At 42.4% G+C, this 27,773-nt stretch overlaps 1 protein-coding gene across 1 annotated transcript in view; it reads left to right on the forward strand.

The window, feature by feature from the left end:
* The window catches only part of LOC115256648 (tyramine receptor Ser-2-like), a 253,969-nt gene that overhangs the window by 180,482 nt on the left and 45,714 nt on the right, over nt 1-27,773 (forward strand). The window contains exon 4 of the mRNA XM_062844529.1: nt 7,236-7,677. Coding sequence (XP_062700513.1) covers nt 7,236-7,677 — 442 coding nt within the window. The remainder of the gene's footprint in view (nt 1-7,235; nt 7,678-27,773) is intronic.

Below are 27,773 nucleotides of genomic sequence, written 5' to 3' on the forward strand. Positions count from 1 at the left end.
TTCCTTAAAATTACATGGAAAATAAAATTTTCTATGAAAAAAATTTTAAATAAAAATATTTCAACAATAATCATAAAATCTCAAAATGTTTTCATCCCAAAAAATCCGTACCCCAAATATGGAAAAATATAAAACTATGAGGATGTTCAAAAATGAAAATTAGAAAAATCAAAAACGGAATTTCACGAAATCGAGAATTAAAAAGAATCATCTTCCAAAACATGTTTAAATTGATTTTAGATGACGAAAAATGATATTTAGTTAAAAATTAAAAATTGGGTATTAGAGGGTTAATCATGATTAAACAATCACAAAAAAACTGGGCATGATTAATTAATTAATTAGATCTGATCAAAGGAATCATGAATTATATAACACTGGAACCTCCTTACTTAATGCCATTGTCTAGGGTGCACAAATTGAAAAACTAGCATGAAAAGAGGAAAATTTGTACATTAATTAAGTCATTCATGCTGGGCATTTGAGATTAGGTCAAAGGAATTTCCAGGAAGTTCCCAGGAAGCCCAATGAAAAGGTACCAAGGGCGTTTCAGGGCATTTCTGGAGCATTTTAAGTGCGTTCCGTCAGTTTTCATTTTCGCTTTCATAGGATTACGAGAGTTTCACAGCCGTTTCAATAGTATGAAAGGGGTTTCAGGGGTATTCCAGAGGCATTCCAGATAGTTTTAGGGGCGTTCCAATGGATTTAAGTTTTTTTTTCATATTGATTATCATGATTTCAGATAGGTTAATATCAGGAGGGTTAAAGGAACATTATACAGTTTCAAGGGATTTCAAAGGCATATCAATGAGATTGTGGAGGTTTCTAGGGCGTTTCAAGGTTATCGAGAATCCTCTAAAACTTCTTGAAATGCCTCTGAAATCCCCTCACAACCCCCACGGACCTCATGTAATTTACTTGAGACCCTTCGAAAGCACCGAAAACGCATATGTTTTAATCCCGCTCTAAATCCCACTAAAAATCGTCTGAAGCTTTCTGTAATACCTCTGAAATCCCCTCAGATTCTATGTAACGCACCTGGTATCAGCTGTCGGCTCCAGAGGCACATGAGACCCTCTTAAGGCTTTTTACGGCATCATCAGCATCGACAACCATGTTGGATATGTTGTTCGAAATTTCAAAGTGATAATTCTCTGCCACCAAAGCGAATATTCGTATGAAAAAGTATCATCCTATATGCTCACTCGCAGTGATTGCGATGATACTTTTTCAGCTGCGTTGCTGCAGAATTGACGGTTTTTATCACTTCAAAAACGCGAGGCAAACAATCATTGAAAAACAAAAAGTCAATGATTCGTTCGAAAACTTGGTGATGCATCATGACACCTTAAAGCACTGAAATCGACCATGTAACGCCTATAAAACCTTCCAAAAATCCACTGAAGCTTCCTGAAATGCCTCCGAAATTGTGTAACGCACCTGAGACCCTCCGAAATCATCGAAAGCACCTCCGTAACGCCTCCTAAACCCGTCAAAAGTCTTCTGAAACCTCCTAAAATGCTCCCGAAAACGCACCTAAAACTTGCTCCGAAAATCAATGTCTCCGACCTGACCTCCAGGTACCCCCTGAAACTCCTTCAAATCCCCTGAAATAGAGGTGTGACCTCTAAAAAGCCAATGAGACACCCTGAATCGCCCCAGATACCCCTAGAATCACCCATCACAGCCCCTAGAACCTCTCTTAAATGCTCCTGAGACCTCAAGCCCCCTGAATGCCTTGAAACGCCCCATGAGACCCCCTGGAACCTCTAAAGACCCCCTTGAACGCCCCTAAAACCTCTTGGTACACCCCTGAAATGCCCTAAGATCCGCTAAAACTCCCCTCGAATTCTCTGAGCCCCCCTGGAATTTCCTTGAGACTCCCTGAAACGCCCCTGAGACCCCCTAAAGCACTCCTTAAAACTCCTAGAATCCCTAGGGACCCTGAAAGCCCCTCAATGCTCTTGAGATCTACTCCCAAGCAACACACATGTCATATAAGAGTTGCGCAGCGCAAGTTTTGGTTGTATAAAAGCTAGTTTGACGTAATTCTAGCATTGTGTTAGAATTACGTCAACTAAAATTCTATACAACCAAAACTTACGCTGCCGTAACTCTTATATTGCATGCGTGATGTTTGTTAATGGCACCTCCTTGAAACACCCCTACAACATCCTGGGACTCCGCTGAACCCCCTTTTTGACCCGCTGCCACCTTCCTCTGCTCGTCCCTATAAACGTCCCCTAGCCGCCATTGTCATAGCTATCGTCATTAATGATTGATCAAATATTTTTCTTATGATTATGATTACTGATTAATGATTAAATTACGAAAGTAATGTGATTTAGATTGCATTAATCATTATTCATGATTAAATTAATGATTAATCATTAACGCTCTTACTACACTAATGTATACATATCTGAACTAATTACATTGGATCCATTCTTGTAAATTAGAGAATGCGATTCTGTATGACGAGAAAGATTATTGTATATACATCTTAGAGGCAACCTGGACCATACAAACTCTTCTGGAGTTGAGATGTGTGGTTTAAATTTGGAATGGTCTATCAATAGACATTCGCAACTGTCTTACTCACTCTCCTAAACAAACACGAGTAAGAGAGGGATGCAAGAGGGGCCTGTGCCCCCTATTTCTTCCTTGTCTTCCTCGTGTTTGTTCAGAGAGTGAATGGGTAAAAAAGAAAAGCTAGCTACGCCAATGTCAATAGAGGTGTACAAATATCAAAATTTACCCATTTGATCCATACATGCAATGCAAGCCATGGTAGAAAAGTTCCAGAACTTTAGGAATATCTGAATTCACCTATTGTGAGTTATTCTTTTCTTCCAGTATCTAATAGTTTACCCATTTAGGCTACCTAAGAGAGACAATTACTTGTACAGAATTCGTGCTGAATATGCAGAAGTGTGAGTTTTTTAAACAGCTTGGTAATCTTGGTCACGTCATCGACCAGAATGGCCTGCATGAGGACCCTGAGAAATTTAACCTGCCTATTGCATCACGTTGAAAATAGCTCGCAGGCGTAGAGTACGGATTGAGTAAAAACGATCCTGAACGCAGTACGGATGTAATATTACAACTCGGACTGGCCGATCAAGCTCCATTGCGACGCTTTAAATGAAGGAATTGGTACTGTTCTTGTTCATGAGTTTCCGGATAAGAGCGAACGATCAATATTATTTGCATCGAGTGTATTCAAGATGCACGAAGCAGAATACTCCGTGATGCATAAAGAAGCACCGGCCATCTATTGCGGAATAAACAAGCTTAAGGATATAATTTTAGGATCATAACGGATCACTAATGTTTAACTTCTACGGCCCTTAGGGTTTTTCGGAGACAGCAGCAAGACGTTTGCAGCAATGGGTGGATTATCTGTGGCATTGTTACTACGAAAATCAACACGTGAAAGGAGCCACATTGGCTGGCAACGGCGGAAGCTAAGAAAGTAAGCACGAGGAAATCAGTTTTTTATAAAGAAAATCGTGTTAAGTACTGTTCCTTTGAATTCAAAGGATTCAAAGGAACAGTACTTAACACGATTTTCTTTTCACTTACAATTATTCCTCTAACAAGGCTTATATTTTGTGGAAGCTGAAACCCGTTCACTGGCGGAGCGGAGTTGTATAGCTGAGTATGTTAAATCTGGTTGACCACGATTGATCAAAGAAGAGGAGATTGTATTCCACCAAAAGCGACACTTAGCTTGACACTTTTGGAGTAACTGGATTGTGATTCCAACCAAGCTGAGGAAAAAGAATTTCGGGTGACTGTACAGTTAACTAAATGCTGTCGTGGACAAGATTCCGAAAGGTGATATCAAGATACTCATGGGCGACTTCAACGCGAAGGTTGGTTCCGACAACTCGGACTATGAGCACGACATGGGACACCATGGTCTCGGAGAAATGAGCGAAAACAGATAGCTGTTTTCAGAGTTTTGTGGCAACAATGACATAGTGATTGGGGGATCGCTCTTTCCTCATCGACCAGTGCACAAAGTGACATGGGTTTCCCGTGATGGCGTCACGGAAAATCAAATCGACCACATCTGCATCAGCTGAAAATGGAGACGTGATGTGTGGAACAAACGTAGTGCCGACATTGCGTCCGACCATCATCAGGAACGCCTTCATCACCACCAGCGAGGATAATTTGGGTGAGCTACGCACCCGAAGAAAGCAGTGGATCGCTGATGATACCTGGAGGCAGATAGAGGAGCGATAGAATGCCAAAGCCGCGATAGAACGATCCAAAACACGAGGAGCCAAAGCCGTAGCCCGTCAGCGCTATTCAGCTCTCGAGAAGAAAGGGAAACGCTCATGCAGACGCGTGGGCGGAAAGCGTGGGCGGACTCCCTAAATAGCCAACGAAGGCGAGAAAGCCGCAAATACAGGCGACATCCGTCTGCTCTACGATGTTTCACGTTGTCATAGTGGGACTAAGATGAATGCTTCGATGCCCGTGAAAGACACGTCTGGACAGTTGAAACGCTGGTTCGAGCACTTTGGAAACTTTTTCAAGTATCGGCCACGCCATTAACACCTCAGCATGATCCACCAAAGGTTCGACGCATTACCCGTGTCAACACCGAAGCTCCATCAGCGCAGGAGATAGAAACAGCCATCCGTAGCATAAAATCGAACAGGGTCCCAGGAGTCGATCGCATATTAGCTGAGATGCTCAAAGCTGACCCCGTATAGTATCCGCACAACTACTGTATCAATTATTCAGCAACATATGGGAAACTGCGACATATCCGACCGACTGGATGCAAGCCGTCTTAGTGAAGGTACCCAAAAAGGGTACCTGACTGTATGCGATAATTGGCAGAGCATCATGTTACTGTGTATCGTTCTCAAAGTCCTCTGCAAAGTGATCATTAACCGGATACAGGAACAGATTGATGCAACTCTCCGGCGGCAGCAAGCAGGATTCCATGCCGGACGACCCTGTGTGGAACACATTGTCACGCTCCGTATTATTCTGGAGCAAATCAATAAATTCCAAGAGTCTCTCTACTTGGTGTTCATTGATTACGAAAAAGGTTTCGACCGTCTTAATCACGAAAACATGTGGGAAGCCCTCAGGCGCAAGGGTCTCCCTGAAAAATTATCGGCCTCATTGAAGCACAGTACAGGGCATTTTCGTGCAGAGTACTGCACAACGGTGTTTTGTCCGATCCCATCCGGGTCGTTGCTGGAGTGAGGCAAGGATGTATCTATCACCGCTACTGTTCCTCATCGTAATCGACGAGATCCTGGTCTGGCAGGTGCGATTGACCGTGAACCAAATCGTGGATTGCTGTGGCAGCCCATTACCATGGAGCACCTAAATGACTTCGAATTGGCTGATGACGTTACTGTCCTAGCTCAACGGCGCACTGATATGCAGAGCAAGCTCAATGCGGCAGGTCTTGCCATCAACGTTAACAAGACCAAATCCTTGGATGTAAACACGGTCAACCTTTCCAGCTTTACGGTAGCTGGGCAATCAGTGGAGAATGTTGAAAGCTTCCATAATATCTTGGTAGCCAAATGGCGGCCGATGACGGCACCGAGATCGACATAGGTGCATGGATCAAGAAGGCGAGAGCTGCTTTTGCGAGTTTAAGAAATATATGGAAAAGCAACCAGATTAGTCGACACACCAAAATCCGAATTTTCAACTCGAATGTGAAATCCAGGGATGCCAGATGATTTTTTTGAAAAATCTGTCTCGCTCTTTTCAAAAATCTGTATCCCATATAAAATTCGGGTGAAAAATCTGTATCCCATACAAACATAAAATAGCCCTTCAAGCTCAAAAATCTGTGCTGCTATACGCCAGTGAAACCTGGTGTGTATCAGTGGAGAACACTCAACGGCTGTAGGTCTTCATCAATAGATGCCCGCGGTATATAATTCGTGCATGGTGGCCTCACAATTGGATCTCCAACGTGGAGCTCCATCGTCGATGTCATCAAAAGCAGATAGCGACAGAAATTCAGGAGCGAAAGTGAAGATGAGTCGGCCACACTTTGTGCAGGGCCGGAAACAAAATCTGTAAGCAAGCGTTAGATTGGAACCCAGCAGGACATCGCAGCAGAGGCAGACCCAGAGGCTCATGGCGGCACAGCCTCAACATCGAACTCAAGCAAGTCGACAGAAATTTGATCTGGTCACAGAACAAGGCGATGGCTGATAATCGCCCAGGATGTAAATCTTTCAATTCGGCCCTCTGCATCACCGTGGGTGCCTGGGACTGATCGTAAGTAAGTAAGTGGAACGCTTACATTAGAGTGTACTGATTGTACGAAGTCACCCCCCTTCTCGAAGTTATCCCTAACGGGCGTATCGCGAGGAAGAGAGAGAAATAGGTTTTAGTATCGACCCCACATATCCTGAGCACCCACCTTTCGGGTATCTGTAGAAGCAGATTTTCTCTTTCTATAAAAAAGAGTATCTCAAGTGTGTTTCAGGGTGCCTCAGCAGAAGTAAGGGGTGTTTAAGGGGGGCAGAAGTAAGGGGGTGCTGGGGGAATATGGGACATTTCATGGTGTCTCTGGGGGCTCAAGACTTTTTGATAGAAAAAGTGGCTTTAGTTGAAGCGTCTTGAAAATTGAGGCTTAATTGTGACCATTCCGAAAATAGTGAGTAAATCACTAAATAGTAACTTGCTCTTCGACTTAAATTCAAGATGTATAATCTTAATCCGAATTCCGCTGTGTTCTGAAAATGACTGAATGTTGATTATCTCAGGAACGGATCAGGTACTGGTGATCTTCTATTTTATTTGAGAAGGGCCCTTTTTTGGTCAATATGATCTTATAAAGTGATGATCCTGTATGAATAATTAAATGCGAATGGGAATATCTCACATCGCAAACTAGTAGGGTAGTCAATGAGTAGAATGACATATCAAAAGCAGAACTGGGCAATAATTAAGTTCTTGAGAGATATTTTACTTTCAAATGGATTAATAATACTGTCCCCAACAATCGTGAGAATAAAACCATCAGTTGCACATTACTCAGAAGTCAGTTAATTTTATTGCACCAATAGAAACCGGTAAAAATAGCTCGTTCTTCAGAGGAAACCATCAAGCCACAAACCCCCAAGTAGCAGAAATGTTTCAAACAATGTAATCCTAACGCCAATTCAATTGCAATCTAATTAAGTTTTAATTGTGTTCCTCTCGCTTCTTCTCTACCACTCTCCCTCTTGCAGCGACTGATCAATACTTGGAGGTGTACATCCGTCCAAATGGAAGCACCAAAACGCGCTGCCCCTTGATCAAATGCCACCGAACGAAGACGACGACGGGGACGGGGACACCAACAGCAACGACGACGAATACGACAGCTTCCGCTACCGCATCGTCAACCGAGACAATGGAGACGACGACGACGGCGGTGGCTACTGCAACTGGCACCAATGCTGCACCGCTGTCGGACACTCTACTGCACCACCACCACCACCACCAGGAGGGGAACGAAATCAACAACTCGGTCGTCGTTAGCTGGAATCATCAACACCACCACCAGCAGCACCAGCACTATCAGCACCCCCCGGGGGTGACCTCTTCGGTGGATTCGTCCTCATCTTCGCCGTTCCGATCCACGGCATCCATCAAGGAGTCCAATCGGCTGAAGAATCCAGCTCTGAGAAAGTAAGTGAATGGGTTTTAGTAGAGGGTTTTTTTCTGAATTGGGTAGGGTTGATGCGCTGAATTTAGACCGTTTGATGACATGAAGTGAAAAGTGTGGTAAAAACCATCGACACCTCGAGCGAGGTAGGGTAAAAATCTACTTCGTCATATGCGTTAATTCCCGTCATATCAGATCGAAAATAGTCGTTGATTACAGATATTCCAAATTAACTCTACCAATGGCTCATCAAATGGAAGAAAACGATGTAGACTATCATTAACCAATGTTATAGGGTCTTGCACCATTTGGGGAGGTCTACCTATTTTGGGCACTTACTTAATTTTGTCCAGGGTTAGGCACGTACAGTATCTAACTCTGTACAAAAATTCAAATCAATCGGGTTGAAATTGACTTAGTTATAGCGACAAGTGCCCGAAATAGGTACACCTGCCCAAATGGTACAATTCCCTATGTTGCCCTTTACTGGCATTGACCAGATTTGCTGGTATGTCTGAAACATACTGAAAAACCTTGTAATTAATTAGACGACACAGAATATTGCTAATTGACAAACTTAAAGATGAGTTTTTGAGAAAAAAAAATCGCGTTCTGGTGGGATTCGAACCCACGACTCCATATTCACTAGATCGGTGCCTCAACCGACTAAGCCACAGAACAGGTTATGATTCTGCGGAATAGAAAGCTAAACTGACACCGATCCGATACCATGAACACTCCCTTTTTCACAAATCCACCTCTCTTTCGGCTTAAATTCCCAATGAACTGCCGTATAAATTCTTAAAGAACTTCTGGATATGTTGAAGGATAAAATGAATACTTACTTGCTAGAAGTGACGTCACAGTGACATCTTGCGCAACAAAAACCTGCGCCGCCGTTATTTTTCTGTCCCAAGTGTGTCACTTGGGACACTTGGGCCAGAGGGGTCCCAAAAGGGTAAAAATCATCAAAGAGAATAAACTTTCAAGGTTTTGAAAATCTTCCAGATTCTAGATTTGAAAGATTTCAAAGCTCAATTGTTCTGGAAGTTCCAGGCAACGTTTTGTCCGATATTTATTAGTTTACCCATATATTAAAAAAACGATCCAAACCTCTCCAGACCACATGTTCAAAATCCTCCAGATTTTGCTGCCACAGATTCCTTTTAAAAGTTCTTTTTAAACATATTGATTGGTTTAGAAATTCATCTGGGCTTCGATTTCGAATTTTCTCAAGAAGATCAATTTTTTTCCCAAAATTCCTCAAAGAAAGCTCTCATGGGTTTTCTCAGTAATTGTTACCAAAATCAGTACGAGACTTCTTCAAGGAAATTATCTATGTATTCCTTCAGGAGAGTTTTCAGCGATTTCTGTAGAAAATTTAAAGTTTAGAATTTCTCCTAAAATTTCTGCAAGGATTTTTTGAGAAAATCTTCTAGAATCTTTCAGAAATTCTTCAAAGTTTCCTCTAGAAATTCTGCCAGAGACTTTTTCTAGATTTTTTTGGAGATAACCTCAGAAATTCTTCATGAGATTCCTCCTAAAATTTGTCCTCCAAAGATGTTAAGCTAAGCGCACCACGATGACGTAAGGCACACTCAGCGAGCCTGTCTGGGTCATATTGACCCCAACATCCTACTAGGGTTAAGAAATATTCTATGGATTCACACAATAGGGGGTTATAGAACAGAAATTATGTTGACCGACGAAGTTCCGATAAGAATTTCTAGTTTTAGAAGAACTGTCCTAGCAAACTTTTCATGAATTTATTCCGTATTTTTTTCTCTAAGGAAATTTTTTAATACACACTTATCTTGACGAATTCCTCTGACGGTTTCCTCAGAGATTACTGTGGCATATTTCTTGACAGATTATTCTGGTAATTTTATCAAGGAATTTCTTTTCGGAAATCCCAGCAGGAACAGATGCCTTTGAAATTCTAAAAAAAATTATCTCCGACTGTTTCTCGGGGATCCTATAATAAACTTTTTTGAAAGTTTCAAAATTGTTTAAAAAAAAATATTGCAAATTATTTTCGTATGGAGACTCAAATTACGCATTAGCTGCTGAACCCTTAAAAAACGTAAACTCTCTTGCAATATTTCAAGAAATTCCTCCGGCAATTCTTTCAGGAATTCATCCGAAGATATCTTAAGAATTTTTTTTTTTTTTTAAGGATATTTTCAGCGATTCCAACAGGAATGCATCACGAAATTTCTTTAGAGCTTCTTGACAATATTTTGCAAGAAATTCTTTGGCAATTTCATAGCGACATTTTCGACGAAAATTTCTTAAGAAAGTCATCGGACAAATTGTTCAGAAACTGCAGTGGTAATTTCTTTAGGTATTCTTCAGACAGGTACACGTTGGACAGTTATTCCAGGTATTTCTTTGACAATTTCTTAAGGAATTCAATAGGAAATTCCTCAAAGAATTCCTCAGGACATTTCTTCAATAACCCAAGCAACACACATGTTATAATAGAGTTACGACAGCGCAAGTTTTGGTTGTATAGAAGTTTATTTTACGTAATTCTAACAGTGTGTTGAAATAACGTAAATTAAACTTCTATACAACCAAAACTTGCGCTGTCGTAACTTTTATATAACATGTGTGTTACTTGGGAACTATCCCTAGATATTTTTTTCGTTTTTCTGGATTTTCACCGGTATTTTTTATTTTTTTTTTAGAATTGTGTTTTCACAGTTTTTTTTTGAGATCCGTATTTTCTTTTTTCAAAGATTTAGGCATTCTTCGAAAAGTTCCACTGACGGTTTCTTCAGGGTTTAGCCCAAGCATAATTCCTGACCCAATAATTAAAAAAAAATATTAAGGATTTTTTTCCAAAAATCCAATCAGGAACAGTTTTTTTAAAATTCTCAAACATTTTTTTAATTCTACGACAGTCTCTTTTGAAATGTTGAAGAGCGTAATCTTTCTAGAAATTTCTCGAGAGATTGCTCTTTCAGGAACTCGTCCGACAGTTTTCAGCAGTTCTTAATAAAATTGGTTCTGAAATTCATTTAGTATTTTCAAAAGTATTTCTTCATTTTCTTTTCAGAAATATTTGCTGCGATTCTTACAGGAACTGCCCATAAAATTTATTTAAAACATGACAATATTTTGCAATACAGGGGATAGATAAAATGATCGGGGCAGGCAAAATTTTCAATTTTCAAAAGGATAGCCAATGAGCTGGAATTTTTTGAAAATTACATCAAAAATTCTCAAATTTTTACTATAATTTGGTCAACTAGTTGTCTGTCAACGATACAAATTAAGGAAATATCGGGCAATCTTCCTGTAGTTAGAAATATTCTAAGAAAAGGCATAATGACCCGATGCCTACTTTGAACTGGTATATCTCTGGATTCCATGAACCGAATGCAATAAAATTTTAAGCGTTAATGACTATCCCCTGTGAATTATCCGGCATTTACTTCTAGAGAGGTTTTTGATGAAAATTACTTCGAGAATTCATCCGACATCCGAATTGTTCAGAAACTCAAGCGATTTCCAGGTATTTCTTTGACAATTTCTTTAGAAACTCATTATGAAATTCTTCTAAGAATTTCTCCGGACATTTCTCTTAGATTTTTTTCAATAAGTATTTATTAGCTTTTTTATGAATTTTCACCGGTATTTTTTCAGAAATTCAGGTGTCTGACCGATTTGTAATTTTCTCCTACAACTTTTTGGGGGCATCCATTAAGTATGCCACGCTCATAGGGGGGGGGGGTTCAGGAAAGTGTGACAAGTAATGCATTAGGTATACGAAAAACCCGTACAAAGGTGGGAGGGGGGTCTAAAGTTCTCAAATTTTGCGTGACGTACTAAATGGATGCCCCCTTTTGATGGTTCCTCTGACAATTGGTTCAAAAAGTACTCCATTGGTTTCTTTAGGAATTTCTGCAGCATATAAACTGGAAGCTTATCTGCAATTTATGTAACACCCAGGCATTTAATTTTTCAGAATTTTTCTCAGTCAATTTCTTTGGAAAATTCTTCTGACATTTGCTGAAAAATCCTCTGAAAATTACTTTTGACGCTAATTCCAAAATTAGTTCAGCTTATTGGAATACTAGCATTTTCTTTTGGAATTCTCCCGGCACTTCTTTGAGGCTCTAGGAGAATATTCACAATATTTGGGGAAAGGTGAAAGGTATGTTCCAGAAACGTGTGACAGCACGAGTATAAAGCGAATTAAAACAGCGTTACTGACGGAGAAGGGATTTAGAAATCCAAAAAAAAAGACGATGGGCGAAATACTCGAACCTTATATAATACTCCTTCGGATTTTTTTCGAAACTATCTCCAACAATTTAAGGAAATTCGACAATAGAATCAAAAAAAAAATATGAAGAGGAAAAAGTTTTCCACAAAATTTTCCACCGTTGAGAGAATTCATAAAGGAAAGCCGAAAAAACTATGCCCGAACTTGCGGAAAATTTTCAAAAAACATTTTTGAGAAACTTTAATCATTGGTATTCTTGGAATGCACTTTTTATCGTTCCTGAGTTATGGTTAATTTTGTGAAAAGTTACCATATAATGTAGGCTTACATGATCATTTTCCACAGAAATGGTCGTTCAGGAAAGTAAAAAATGTGCATTCCAAAAATTACAGCGATCAAAGCTTATAAAACCACTTTCTCAAAAATATTTTTTTTTAATTTTTTGGCGAATTCGGGCATTGTGTTTTTTGAGAAAATTTGCTTTCATTTTCCCAGAAACTTTGTTTTTACGATGCTTAATTCTTGAGTTATGATTTTTCTAAGAAATGGATTATCTGGCACATTTGGACATTTTTCAACAAAATTGGCCATAATTCAAAAACGAAAGAAAAGCGCATTCTAAAAAATTCAGCGATTAAAGCTTATAAAATAAACATATTAATTTTTCGTTCTTTTAATTTTTCCGCGAGTTCGGGCATAGATAGCTTTTCCGACTTTTCTTTAGAGTTTTTTTCAACTGTGGAAAACTTTTTCCAGTTAATCCTCCTCTCCTCTTCTTGGCGTAACGTCCTCACTGGGACAAAGCCTGCTTCTCAGCTTAGTGTTCTATGAGCACTTCCACAGTTATTAACTGAGAGCTTCCTCTGCCAATGACCATTTTGCATGCGTATATCGTGTGGCAGGCACGAAGATACTCTATGCCCAAGGAAGTCAAGGAAATTTCCTTCACGAAAAGATCCTGGACCGACCGGGAATCGAACCCGTCACCCTCAGCATGGTCAATTCCAGTTAATATTTTCTATTATTTCTGAGAAAATTTGCTTTCATTTTCTAAAAAAAAAAATAATTGTTTCTACGATGCTTTGTTCTTGGGTTATGATTTTTGAAAGTAAGTGGGCTTCGTGGCCGTGTGGTTAGCGGCGTCAGTCATCTAGGCGTTTCGTAAGCCTCGGAGTGCGGGTTCGATTCCCGCTCCAGTCGGGGAAAACTTTTCGTCAAACGGAAAATTCTCCATTGGGTCACTGGGTGTTATGTGTGTTGTCCGTTGTCTCTTGTATGTAATGTTCAGTCTGTACAGCCTCTGGCTGAAGACGGTGTAGTGTCTTTTTAAAGTAGTGTCAGGGGAAAACAAAAAAAAAATCCACCTGAGTTTTTCGGGAAAATCGGCGACCCTGATTTTTTCTCAATTTTTTTCGCACATATATCCATTGGCCCAATTTGAATAATAATAAAAAAAAATCCCCTTCTGTCTTGTCTTGAATGTGATGTTGAGCAACTAAATATATGTATGTTATAAAAGATTTCGTGGACGAATTCATCAGATCGATTCCTTAAGTAATTGCCAGCAGTATTCCAAAAGGAATATTCATATTCCTAGTTTCATAAAAATATCCCTGAATTTATTATAGGAATGTCAGGAATTTCCGGGAATATTACAAAACAAAAGGCCACAGAAACTCTTATAGGAATAACCAGGGAAATTGTTCAAATAATTCTTGAAACCATTTCTGGAGAAATAACAGAAGGAATTCACATGCAAAATACCTCTGGAGTTGCTTTCAAAAAAATCCCCAAAAAACCTCCTGAGGTAACCCTTTAAATGTTGCCGGAGAGCCGGAAAAGAAATGGTCTGGAAAATTCAGGAATTCTCAAGTCTAAAAAATTCTGAAGATTTTTTGAAATAAAATCCGTGAGAGTTACTATTTTAATTTCTCAAATAATTGCAAGAGGAATGCCGAAAAATTGCCTGAACATTTTCAGAACAGTTTTCCGGAAACATTTCTTAAAAAGTTATCAGAAGAATTTGCACGAGGAATTTCCAAATTATTTACGAGGAAATTTCTGAAAACAATTCTGAACTAAGTGTCGAAGAATTTTCTAGAAGAATTACTTCAAGAAGTCGTCAAAAACGTATCTGAAAAAATATCAGAATGATACCATAAAGAATTTTCGGAGAAACTCTTACAAGAAGTAACTTGAGGAATTTCTGACGGATTTCTTAAAAGAGATTTTTTAAAGAAACTCTTAAAAAAAAACCGGTGGAGAAAATGCAAAAAGAAATGCCAGAAGTATTGTCATATCAGAGGTTTCTTAAACAAATAACGAAGGAATTTTTCAAAAACTGTCTAATGAATAATTCTTGAGATTCTTTAAAAAATAATAGAAAAATAACTACAGAAATCGCTCGGAAAATCCATTACGAAAGTATCGGAGAAGTTCCTGAAATAGTTGCTTGAAAAATAACAAGGGTTTTGAATGAATTTCTAAAGTAATTTTCTGAAGAAATTTAACAAAAAATGCCTAAGCAATTACCAAGAAAATTCTTGAAAGATTTCTCAAAACTATTACACGAGAAATTCTTAAATGGATGCTAAGAAGTTTGAGAAATGCAAGTGACTAATAGATGCAAAGGTGATGGGTCAATGCTTTCGGGGGTGGAAGCTCAGGTAAAATATTATCTCCTGGGCGCCCATTAAAAACACCACCCCCGGCGAAGACTGGCGCTCGAGCCTAGCTATTTAGCACTGTAGTTGGAGGAAATGCCAATGCAGAACCCGTAGCTTCCGGGAAGGTAAGCCCAGCTCCCTGGGTTAGTGGGTTGGTGTCAGGCCCTGCGAGCCAGCCGTAAAAAAGACTAGCACCGGAAAATCAACAAGAGAAGAATGCGAACCGATACCAATGGCGACGACCACAGCGACGAAAAGGGATTTGCGATTGGAAGCTCGGTACGTGGAACTGCAGATCTCTCAACTTCATCGGGAGCACCCGCATACTCGCCGATATACTGAAGGACCGCGGGTTCGGAATCGTAGCGCTGCAGGAGGTGTGTTGGACAGGATCTATGGTGCGAACGTTTAGAGGTAATCATACCATCTACCAGAGTTGCGGCAACACACGTGAGCTGGGAACAGCTTTTATAGTGATGGGCGACATGCAGAGGCGCGTGATCGGTTGGTGGCCGATCGACGAAAGAATGTGCAGGTTGAGGATCAAGGGCCGATTCTTCAACATTAGCATAATAAACGTGCACAGCCCTCACTCCGGAAGCACTGATGATGACAAAGACGCATTTTACGCGCAGCTCGAACGCGAGTACGACCGCTGCCCAAACCACGACGTCAAGATCATCATAGGGGATCTAAACGCTCAGGTAGGCCAGGAGGAGGAATTCAGACCGACGATTGGAAAGTTCAGCGCCCACCAGCTGACGAACGAAAATGGCCTACGCCTCATCGATTTCGCCGCCTCCAAGAACATGGCCATTCGTAGCACCTTCTTCCAGCACAGCCTCCCTTATCGTTACACCTGGAGATCACCACAACAAACGGAATCGCAAATCGACCACGTTCTGATTGATGGACGGCACTTCTCCGACATTATCGACGTCAGGACCAATCGTGGCGCTAATATCGACTCCGATCACTACCTGGTGATGGTTAAACTGCGCCCAAAACTCTCCGTTATTAACAACGTACATTACCGGCGGCCGCCCCGGTACGATCTAGAGCGACTGAAGCAACCGAATGTCGCCACCGCATACGCGCAGAATCTCGAGGCAGCGTTGCCGGACGAGGGTGTGCTCGATGTGGCCCCTCTAGAGGACTGCTGGAGTACAATCAAAGCAGCCATCAACAACGCAGCCGAGAGCACTATCGGGTACGTAGAACGGAGTCGACGAAACGATTGGTTCGACGAGGAGTGCAGAGCGGTTCTGGAGGAGAAGGATGCAGCGCGGGCGGTAATGCTGCAGCATGGAACCCGACAGAATGTGGAGCGATACAGACAGAAGCGGAAGCAGCAGACCCGTCTCTTCCGGGAGAAAAAGCGCCGCCTGGAAGAAGCGGAGTGCGAGGAAATGGAACTGCTGTGCCGTTCACAGGAAACACGCAAGTTCTACCAGAAGCTCAACGCATCCCGCAAAGGCTACGTGCCGCAAGCCGAAATCTGCAGGGATAAGGACGGGAGCCTCCTGACGGACAAACGTGAGGTGATCGAAAGGTGGAAGCATCACTTCGACGAGCACCTGAATGGCGAAGAGAATGTAGGCACGGAGGACCAAGGCAGCGGAGGAAATGACTATGTTGGTGCAACAGAGGACGGGAACGAACCAACTCCCACGCTGAGGGAAGTTAAGGATGCCATCCACCAGCTCAAAAACAACAAAGCGGCTGGTAATGACGGTATCGCAGCGGAACTCATCAAGATGGGCCCGGAAAAGTTGGCCACCTGTCTGCACCAGTTAGTTGTCAAGATCTGGGAAACCGAACAGCTACCGGAGGAGTGGAAGGAAGGGATAATTTGTCCCATCCACAAGAAAGGTGACAAGTTAATGTGTGAGAACTTTCGAGCGATCACCATTTTGAATGCCGCCTACAAAGTGCTATCCCAGATCATCTTCCGTCGTCTTTCACCTAAAGTAAATGAGTTCATGGGAAGTTACCAAGCCGGTTTCATCGACGGCCGGTCGACAACGGACCAGATCTTCACCGTACGGCAAATCCTCCAGAAATGCCGTGAATACCAGGTCCCAACGCATCACCTGTTCATCGACTTCAAAGCGGCATACGACAGTATCGACCGCACAGAGCTATGGAAAATTATGGACGAGAACAGCTTTCCCGGGAAGCTGACTAGACTGATAAGAGCAACGATGGACGGTGTGCAGAACACCGTAAGGATTTCGGGTGAACTATCCAGTTCATTTGAATCTCGACGGGGACTACGACAAGGTGATGGACTTTCCTGCCTACTATTCAACATCGCCCTGGAAGGTGTTATGCGACGAGCCGGGCTCAACAGCCGGGGTACGATCTTCACGAAATCCAGCCAATTTGTCTGTTTTGCGGATGACATGGATATTATTGCCAGAACATTTGGAACGGTGGCAGAACAGTACACCCGCCTGAAACGTGAAGCAGCAAAAGTCGGACTGGTGGTGAATGCGGCTATGACAAAGTACATGCTGGTAGATGGGACTGAGCGAGACAGGACAAGCCTTGGCAGCAATGTTACGATAGACGGGGATACTTTCGAGGTGGAAGAAGAATTCGTCTACCTCGGTTCCTTGCTAACGGCTGACAATAACGTGAGCCGTGAAATACGAAGGCGCGTCATCAGTGGAAGTCGTGCCTATTATGGGCTCCAGAAGAAACTGCGGTCAAAAAAGATTCACCCCCGCACCAAATGTACCATGTACAAGACGTTAATAAGACCGGCGGTTCTCTACGGGCACGAGACGTGGACGATGCTCGAGGAGGACATGCAAGCACTCGGAGTTTTCGAGCGACGGGTGCTAAGGACGATCTTCGGCGGCGTGCAGGAGAACGGTGTGTGGCGGAGAAGGATGAACCACGAGCTCGCTGCACTTTATGGCGAACCCAGCATCCAGAAGGTAGCCAAAGCCGGAAGGATACGGTGGGCAGGGCATGTTGCAAGAATGCCGGACAACAACCCTGCAAAGTTGGTGTTTGCTAACCATCCGGTTGGTACAAGAAGGCGTGGAGCGCAGAGAGCACGATGGGCGGACCAGGTGGAGCGTGATCTGGCGAGTGTTGGGCGTGACCGACGTTGGAGAGCTGCAGCTGCAAATCGAGTATTATGGCGGCAAATTGTTGATTCAGTATTATCATGAATTTGATGTTAACTAAATAAATGAAAAATGAAATGAAATGGGTCAATGCTTTCAAGTGTAAAAGGTATAGGGTCAAAGGGATTTTCAGGAAGATTTAAGGGGTATCAGAAGCGTTTCAGAAGCGTTTTAAAAAGTTAAAGCATTTGTGTCTTCTAAGCGTAAGGTGTTTGAGGAGGTTTCAGATGCGTTCTAGGGACTCTCAGCTGATCTTCACGATGATTTCAGAGAGGTTTTGGAGACGATTCAAAACGTTTCTATGCGTTTCAGGGCATTTTATAACTTTCAGAGATGTTTTAGGAGGCTTCAAAGGTTCTAATGCTAGTTTACAGAGGTCTAATGGAAATTTTGGAGGCGCTCCAAGGTGTTTCAGGGCGTTTCATGAGATTTCAGTTGGACTGGCAGGAGTTGATGCTCTCTGGTGAAATTCACAATGGGGTTTTCAGAGGCATTTCAGCAGGTTTCAAAGAGGTTTTAGGGGGCTTCAGAGCCTCTAAAATGAGTTCCAAGAGGTTTCATGGGATATTTCAGAGGCGTTTCAAAGCGTTTCAAAACGTGTTGATGCGTTTTAGAGCGTCTGATCCACTCGAGTGAGTTTCACGGAGGCTTCAGGGGACACTCAGAGGCGTTTCATACCGTTTCAATAAGGTGCACCGGAGCCAGTTGAAACGTGAAGTTATGAAATAGATTTCAAAACAATTTGGAAATTTATTTTTCGCTAAAAGATTGTTTGAATCAAAAACTATGGCAATCAAATTGTTTATTATCATTAGAAAACATCATGTTAACCCGCTGTTTCATCTTTCTCTATCCGTTTCAACTTGCCCCGGTGTACCTGACGATTAAGGGCGTTTGAAGAGAATTTAGATGGGTTTTAGGGGACTTCACGAATTTCACGGAGGTTGCATGAGGATTTTAGTAGCGTTTCAATGCGTTTCAGAGCATTTCAGAGTGTTTATTGGTATTTCCTTCGAGAATTTTTTTTTTTTTTTTTTTGACAAAATTCTTGAGAATAGAAATTCTTAAGGCGAAACCCTCAGGAATTTATACGATAACTCTTTTCCTGAGATATTTTTTTGTAGAAATATATTCTGAAATTTCTTAGGACATCATTTGAAAATCAACTGAAATGCTCCTCCGGAATGTTTCCGAAAACTTCTTCAAAATGCATTCGAAATTTCTGTTAACAACTCCTCATGCATATATCCTTTAGGAAGTTCTTCGGCATTATTTTAAAGTTTTCTTAAAAAAAATTTCCTTAGAAATTGTTGGTGAAAATATCAGAGTAATTCCTTAAGTAATGGTCGGAAGAATGCCAGATGTCTAAAATTATGGAAAAAGTGCTGCTGGGGGATTTTTTGGGATAAAGACAAAAAAATTGCCTGTGATATTACTATGCAAATTTCTCAAAAAATTTCTGTTTTTCAGTATTTTTTCTAGAATTTCTGCAGAAATTGTCTGAGGAATTCCTAAATAACTGTCAAATGAACTCCTGAAGCTATTGCTGAAAGATGTCTTAAAAAATGCAGTTTAAATTCTTGGAAAAAAAATCCCAAGACATTGGCGTATGAGTTCTTAAAGAATTTCTGAATAAATTGTTCAAAGATCTTCTGCCGGACCCTATACGATGGGGAATGCTATTTTTTGTTCTCCCCCTCAAAGTAAGACGAAATCGAGGAAAACAATTAGCAATTCCAGTTAATCCTTCCGCTTAGCTCTGCTGCAGTCTTGACAAGAAAATGTATTTTTCTTGGCAGGAAAACTGCGCTCCTTCGAAACCAAAGTAAACGAGTTTAATTTTTTCAGCAAACTGCTACTACTTGGAAGTGTCATTGTCAATGAATCCACCCACCATGCTATTGAATGGACCCATGGCATGACAGTAGCCTACGCAGTTGCCGCGTGGTTCTTCTACATTTGCGACTATTGAACCACCAGTGAGTCCCCAGACAGTCCTTGCTGTAGGCGACTGGAAGCGTGGACTAACGTTTGTTGTCACCTTCTTGGAATATGTAGATCAGTAAGTGCGGGGTGTTTACGAAAGGCGAGAAGCATGCAATTGTGGAAGCACTGACTGTCGATTTGAATGAATTTGCATAGCTCTGCGAGTGCTTTCACTGACTGGCGCAGTATAGCTAGCTGGAGGGGAAAACGTTTCGATCCAACCAGCTGAGACCGAAACAAAATTGAACAATGTTGCAGAAAATATGTGACTGAGTTAACTTCCTGTATTATAAAAATCGATGTTCAATCATCTCTCTTCTGTATTTCCAACTCGGTCGGTGGTGTTTCATAGCAGAAATGTTTCCACCTTCAGATTTATTTTTCAGTACGATTCCCTATAACAGTTTTTCCGCATGTTAACCCATCTGGAAATGAGCATTTTGTATGGCCCTTCCGTCTACGCCGCCATAGTCCACCATTCCGAGTGAAATCTCTTTCAATATGCCACCAGCAACCGTAAGTGTTGGCGTACTTGTGGTTCCTACTTTTTTGCCGGATCCGGTATGGAACGAATGGGGAAAATAAAAACTTGCGTTGCCCAGGCATACATATGTAGCTCAGTCAGTCAGTATAGTAGGTACCTACAACGCAACGGATTGTGGCTTTCCAGCGTGTGGATAAGTACCTTCCACACCGACAAGGATTGCGGGAAAGTCGTTCACAATGCATCCTTTAAGTATGTCTTTAAACAGAGAACTCCTAAGATTCATTCATTTATTAAGCATTACATCAAATTCAATATAAAACTAAATCAACAATATTTCTACATAATACACGGTTCGTGGCTGTCGCTCTCCATCCTCGGTAACGCCCAATGCTCGCCAAGTCACGCTCCACCTGGTCCGCCCATCGTGCTCTCTGCGCTTTACGCCTTCTTGTACCAACCGGATCAGTCACGAACACCACGTTTGTTGTCCGGCATTCTTGAAACATGCCCTGCCCACCGTATCCTTCCGGCTTTGGCCACCTTCTGGATGCTGGGTTCGCCGTAAAGTTCAGCGAGCTCGTGATTCATCCTTCTCCGCCACACAACGTTCTCCTGCACACCGCCGAAGATCGTCCTTAGCACGCGTCGCTCAAAAACTCCGAGTGCTTGCAGGTCCTCCTCGAGCATGGTGCATGTCTCGTGCCCGTAGAGGACCACCGGTCTTATTAGCGTTTTGTACATGGTGCATTTGGGTTAATCTTTTTCGACCGGAGTTTCTTCTGGAGCCCGCTGATAATGCGCCTTCGAATTTCACGACTCACGTTGTTATCAGCCGTCAGTAAGGATCCGAGGTAGACGAATTCTTCCACCACCTCGAAAGTATCTACCGTCTATCGTAACATTACTACCCAGACGGATTCGGTCGTGTTCGGTTCCGCCTACCAGTATATATGTACTTTGTTTTTGAGGCATTCACCACCAGTCTGACCTTTGCTGCTTCGCGTTTTAGGCGGGTGTACAGCTCTGCCACGACTGTAGGACAAAAGGTCGAAGGTCAAAAAGTCGAAGGTCAAAAGGTCGACGGTCAAAAGGTCGAATGGTCAAAAGGTCGAAGGGTCAAAAGGTCGAAGGGTCAAAAGGTCGAAGGGTCAAAAGGTCGAAAAGTCGAAATAAAAAAAATAACTAGAACAAAAGGTCGAAAGGACAAAAGGTCGAAGGGTCAAAGGGTCGAAAGGTCGATATTGAAAAAAAAACTTAAACTAGGACAAAAGGTCGAAAGGTCGAATTGAAAAATGGATGAAGGGGAACAATGACGATGATACAGAAGATCAAAATAACCATAAATAATGTTTTTATGTTGTTTTTTTTTTATTTATTTTTTGTAGTAACATATTTACAGCTATTGGCTATTTTTTCCTATATAATTTTACCTTCTTTTGAACATAGGCTGTTCTTTCTAATAATGCTTTTTGATAATTTTTGGCGTACTTACTAATAATATAATTGTGTATGATATTTTTCTTTCTTTTAAAAATAGGTCGTTCTTTCTAGTCATACTATCACAGCGATTATTTTAAATTTGATTTTATATATATCCAAATAGATCTCCTACAAAGATCTACTTAAATATCAAAAGATGTGAAGATCAACGTTACGTTTTGATTTTTAAATAACCTCTAGTTCAATGTACTTATTAGACATTGCATTTTTGATACTTTAAACGTAATTTTTCTATTCGTTTTGACCATTTCTTTCTATTCCATCCAAAAACTCATATTGATTATGAGTGACGCAATGCGAAAAATATTTATGGCGTAAATCATCTGAATATTTACCAATCTGAATAAATTTGAAATCCGCTTTTCGTACCTAACGAATCCTGGTCTTTCAATTTTATTACTAACTATAGCCTTCGAGCCTTTGACCTTCCAACCTTCTTCCTCTCGACATTTGGCCTTGTTATTTTTTTATTTTGACCTTTCGACCTTTCGACCTTTTGCTCTAGTTATTTTTTGTTATTTCGACCTTTCGACCTTTTAACCGCTTGTCATTTCGACCTTTCAACCTTTTGTCCTAGTTTTTTTTTATTTCGACCTTTCGACCTTTTGACCCTTCGACCTTTTGACCCTTCGACATTTTGTCCTTTCGACCTTTCGACTTTCGATCTTATGACCTTCGACCTTTTGACCTTCGACCTTTTGTCATAAATCCGATGCGTTAGGACCTGGTATTCACGGCATTTCTGGAGGATTTGGTGAAGATCTGGTCCGTTGTCGACCGGCCGTCGATGAAGCCGGCTTGATAACTTCCTACAAGCTCATTCGTTGTAGGTGACAGACTATGGAAGATGATCTGCGATAGCACTTTGTAGGCAGCAATCAAAATAGTGATGGCCCTGAAGTTCTCACATTCAAAATGGTCGCCTTTCTTGTGAATGGGGCAGATTATCCCTTCCTTCCACTCCACCGGTAGCTGTTCGGTTTCCCAGATCCAGATTTTGAGATGATGAACGGCATCCTTAACTTCCCTCGACGAAGGAGCTGGTTTATTTCCGTTCCTTCCTCCTGGATTTTTCAAGAATCCCTTCTGAAATTTCTTCGGAGGTTCCTCTTGGAATTACTTCGGGATGCATCACGAACATTTTTCAGAGAAACTGTCTAGAGTTATTTCAAGCATTGTTCCAGAATTTCCTTCGGTGATCTCTGAAGAAGTTTCTTCAGGAATTCCTGCAGGGGGTCTTTCGAAATTAGTATAGGAGGAACCTCAAGGAGTTTCAGGAATTTTTGCAGATGTTTCAGAAATTCCTCCTGATTTTTTTTTCAGGGATTCCTACAGAAATTCCTTCAAAAATCTCTCCAGGATTTCCTTCAGAGAATCGCTTAGAAAAATCTAAGGATACCTCAAGGAGAATTGAAGAATTCCCCCAGATATTTATTCAGGGATTCCTACATAAGCGGGATTATATATTCCTTCAGGGTATTCTTAGGAGATTCCTCGAGAAGTTCACTTAGGGATTCTTCCAGAAAATCTTTCAGATCGTAGATTGAGAGTGAGATTTTTTTCAGGAGGACTGTCGAACGCGTCCAGGAGCTACACTAGAGGTTTCTCCAGAAGGTCATTCAGGAATTCCTACAGGAGTTCTTTCAGGGCATCTTGTAGGAGTTCCTTCAATAATTTCCGTTGTATTATAATTAGACATATTCTTGAGGGATCTTTCTTGGAGGTTTTTACAAGTATTCCTCCAGGAAGTCTTTAGAGAATACTTCCTGCAAATTCTTTCACCACCTCTCCCCCTTCCCCCACCAAAAAGTTCTATTTGGGAGATTCCGCTGAAAAATCCTTCGAGGATTCTACCTGGAAATCCTTTGAAGATACCTACCGCAACTCGCTTGGAAATTCTCCTGGAATTCTTGCAGAGATTTCTCCAGTAACTTCTTCGGGGATTCCTTCTAGAATGATTTCGGGAATTCCTCCTGGAAATCTTTCGGGGAATAATCTTGGATGTTCCTTCCTTCGAGGATTTCTCCTGGAATTCCTTTGGTTATTCCTCTTAAAATTCCTTCGGAGTTTCCTTGTGCAATTACTCTGGGGATTCCTCTTCAACTTCATCTAAGGATTCCTCTTGGACTTCCTTTGGGGAATTCTCCTGTAATTCTTCCGGAGATTCCTCCTAGAATGCATTCTGGAATTTCTCATGGACTTCCTTCATGGATTCCTCCTGAAATTGTTTCGAGGATTTCTCCTTGGAATTTCAAAAAGAATTCCTTAGGAGATTACTCCTGGATTTCCTTCAGAGATTTTTCATGGAATTCTTCCAAGGTTCCTCCTGGAATTCCTTCGGTGATTTCTCCTAGACTTGCTTCGGAGACCTCCTGGAAATCCTTCAGAGATTCCTCCCAAAATTCCTTGAGGGTTTCCCCCTGGGATTCTTGCAGGATTTCTCCTGTAATTTCTTCGGGGATTTCTGCTACAATCCCTTCTGGAATGCCTCCTGGGATTCCATCGAGTAATCCTTCTGGAGTTCTTCCTGGAATTCCTCCTAGAATACTTTCTGGAGTTTCTCGTGGAATTCCTTCGAGGACTCTTCCTGGAATTCTTTCGGAGATTCCTTCTCGAGTTGTCGGTGATTTCTTCTGGATATTTTTCGTTGTTTCTTCCAAGAAATCCTTTGAGGATTCTTTCTCGAATTCCCTTGGAAACTCCCTTTGAAATTTCAAAGATTCCTCATGGAATTTCTCCAGAGTCCTCCAGACCCATGGGGGTTTCCTTCTGAAGTTCTTTCAGGGATTTTTCCTATAGTTCCATTTTCCATCGGGCAATCATTCCGGAATTCCTTCGGAGATTTCTCCTGGACTTCTGGGGATTCCTCTCGGAATTCCTCCGGGGTTTCCTATTGAAAATCCCACGAGTATTCCACTTGGAAATCCTTCAGAGATTCCTCCCAGAATTCCTTCAGGGGCTCCCCCTGAGATTCCTGCAGGGATTTCTCCTGTACTTTCTTCGGGGATTTCTCCTGGAATTCCTTCAGGAATTCCTCCTTGTATTCCGTCGGGTTTTTCTCCTAAAATGCTTTCGGAGATTCCTCCTTGAATGCATTCTGGAATTTCTAAAAGAATTCCTTCGGAGATTCCTCCTTGAATTCTCAGGAATCCCTTTTTGGAATTCCTTCGGGGATTCTTCCTAGAGCTCTTTCGGGGACTTCTCCAGGAATTCCTTTGGGGATTCATCCTTTAATTCTATCGGGGTTTCCTGCGCGCAGATTCCTTGTGATATTTCATCGGAGAGTCCTCACGAAATTTCTATGAGAATTCCGCCTAGAGTTTATTCGGAGACTCCTCCTAGATTTCCTTAGGAGTTTCCTCTATCAATTCCTCTTAGATTTTTTTTTTCATAGAGTTTAGCGTTACGTAATAAATGAGTGCTGCCTTTGAGGATGCTTGCTAACAATTCTTTGTGGATAGCTGCTTGAATTTCTTTGGGTTTGCTCCTGGATATTTTTCGTTGATTCCTCCTAGAAAACCTTAAGGGATTCCTTCTCGAATTCCTTTAAAAAATTCCCGTTGGAATTCCTTCGGGGATTTCTCCTGGAATTCCTTTGGGGATTCCTACTGTAATTCTCTTGGGATTCCTACTTAAATTCATTTGGAGAATCCTCCTGGAATTCCTTCGGAAATTCTTCCTGGAGTTACTTCTGGAAGTCTTCGTAAATTCCAATAAGGGATTTCTTCAGAAGTTTCTGCAGGAATCTCTCTAAGAGAGATTCTTGATCCACCAGAGATTCCAGCAGAAGTTTCTTCTTGGATTCCTCCAAGAGTCACGCAAGTAACATTTTTAGGTCAAATAGCTTCCAAGAGTTCAAGAAACACCATCATAAAGTCAAAACTAAATCATCTTGATTATACTACAGTTCTTAGCACCACATGAAATCAAATAAGGCATCAAATAGTTGTTTGGGCAAGGATCCCTCATCCAATTCCTTCAGTATGTTCATGGAGATTTTTCAGAGATCAGTAGGTTTTTTTAGGAATTTATCTGGTATTCCTTCAGGAATTCTTACATATACCTCCAGGATTGCAGGGATTTGCCTGAAATTTCTTCTGAAACTCCTAGAGAAGTTTATTCAGGTCCAGTAATCCAGGAGTTTCTTTAGGGATTCCTCCTGTAGTCCTTTCAGTGAATCTTTCAGGAATCGCTCCTGGAATTCAAAAATGCCTCCTGGAGTCACATCAGAGATAGCGCCTGAAGCTCCTTCAGGAACTTCTCCGGGAATTGCGTCAAGGATTCTGTTAGGAGTTCTTTCAAGAATTTCTTAAGGACTGTAATCTGGCATGGCACGGTAAAGGCTGGGTATGCTGCGCAATTCAGATCCCATTGTGATCCACTAGCCTCTGCCCAGCAACTCCTATCCCTACCTCCACGCGGTACCGGCCGGTAACTATGAGCAACCTTAGGGAAGATCGGGTAACCAACCCCGGTGGGAACTTTGGTCGTAGGCTGACAGGGAAGGGGGGGTTTGCTTCGGCAAACCTGAGCGTCTGTTCTCCAGGAGGGGCGGCTCACAACAGCGTCTGATCCCCATGTTAGGGGCGGCTGATCTACGTCCGAGTGCCAGGGAAGGACTCTAAGCTCAACTGTGCACTATGGTCCTCCGGAAAGTAGGAGGTTGGTGTCAGGCCTGCGAGCCAGCCGTAAAAAAACCATTGTAACGGAAAATCAGCAACAGAATAATACGAACCGAGACCAACGGCAACGACCCCAGCGAACAAAAAGGACTTGCGATTGGAAACTCGGTACGTGGAACTGCCGATCTCTCAACTTCATTGGGAGCACCCGCATACTCGCCGATCTACTGAAGGACCGCGGCATCGTAGCGCTGCAGGAGGTGTGTTGGACAGGATCCATGGTGCGAACGTTTAGAGGTAATCATACCATCTACCAGAGCTGCGGCAACACACGCGAGCTGGGAACAGCTTTCATCGTGATGGGTGATATGCAGAGGCGCGTGATCGGTTGGTGGCCGATCGACGAAAGAATGTGCAGGATGAGGATCAAGGGCCGATTCTTCAACTTCAGCATAATAAACGTGCACAGCCCACACACCGGAAGTACTGATGATGACAAGGATGCATTTTACGCGCAGGTCGAACGCGAGTACGACCGCTGCCCAAGCCACGACGTCAAGATCATCATAGGAGATTTGAACGCTCAGGTAGGCCAGGAGGAGGAATTCAGACCGACGATTGGTAAGTTCAGCGCCCACCAGCAAACGAACGAAAACGGCCTACGACTCATTGATTTCGCCGCCTCCAAAAATATGGCCATACGTAGCACCTTTTTCCACACAGCCTCCCTTATCGTTACACCTGGAGATCACCACAGCAGACGGAATCTCAAATCGACCACGTTCTGATTGACGGACGGCACTTCTCCGACATTATCGACGTCAGGATCTATCGTGGCGCCAACATCGACTCCGACCACTATCTGGTGATGGTCAAACTGCGCCCAAAACTCTCCGTCATCAACAATGTACGGTACCGGCGACCGCCACGGTACAACCTAGAGCGACTGAAGCAACCGGATGTCGCCTCAGCATACGCGCAGAATCTCGAAGCCGCGTTGCCAGACGAGGGCGAGCTCGATGAGGCCCCTCTAGAGGACTGCTGGAGTACAGTGAAAGCAGCCATCAACGACGCAGCCGAGAGCACCATCGGGTACGAGGAACGGAATCGACGGAACGAATGGTTCGACGAAGAGTGCAGAACGGTTTTGGAGGAGAAGAACGCAGCGAGGGCGGTAATGCTGCAGCAAGGGACTCGACAGAACGTGGAACGTTACAAACAGAAGCGGAAACAGCAGACCCGCCTCTTTCGGGAGAAAAAGCGCCGCCTGGAAGAAGCGGAGTGTGAAGAAATGGAACTGCTGTGCCGTTCCCAAGAAACACGGAAGTTCTATCAGAAGCTCAACGCATCCCGCAACGGCTTCGTGCCGCGAGCCGAAATATGCAGGGATAAAGACGGAGGCCTCTTGACGGACGGACGTGAGGTGATCGAAAGGTGGAAGCAGCACTTCGATCAGCACCTGAACGGCGTGGAGAACGTAGGCA

Source organism: Aedes albopictus, chromosome 1 (assembly GCF_035046485.1).
Source record: "Aedes albopictus strain Foshan chromosome 1, AalbF5, whole genome shotgun sequence".
Lineage (NCBI taxonomy): Eukaryota > Metazoa > Arthropoda > Insecta > Diptera > Culicidae > Aedes > Aedes albopictus.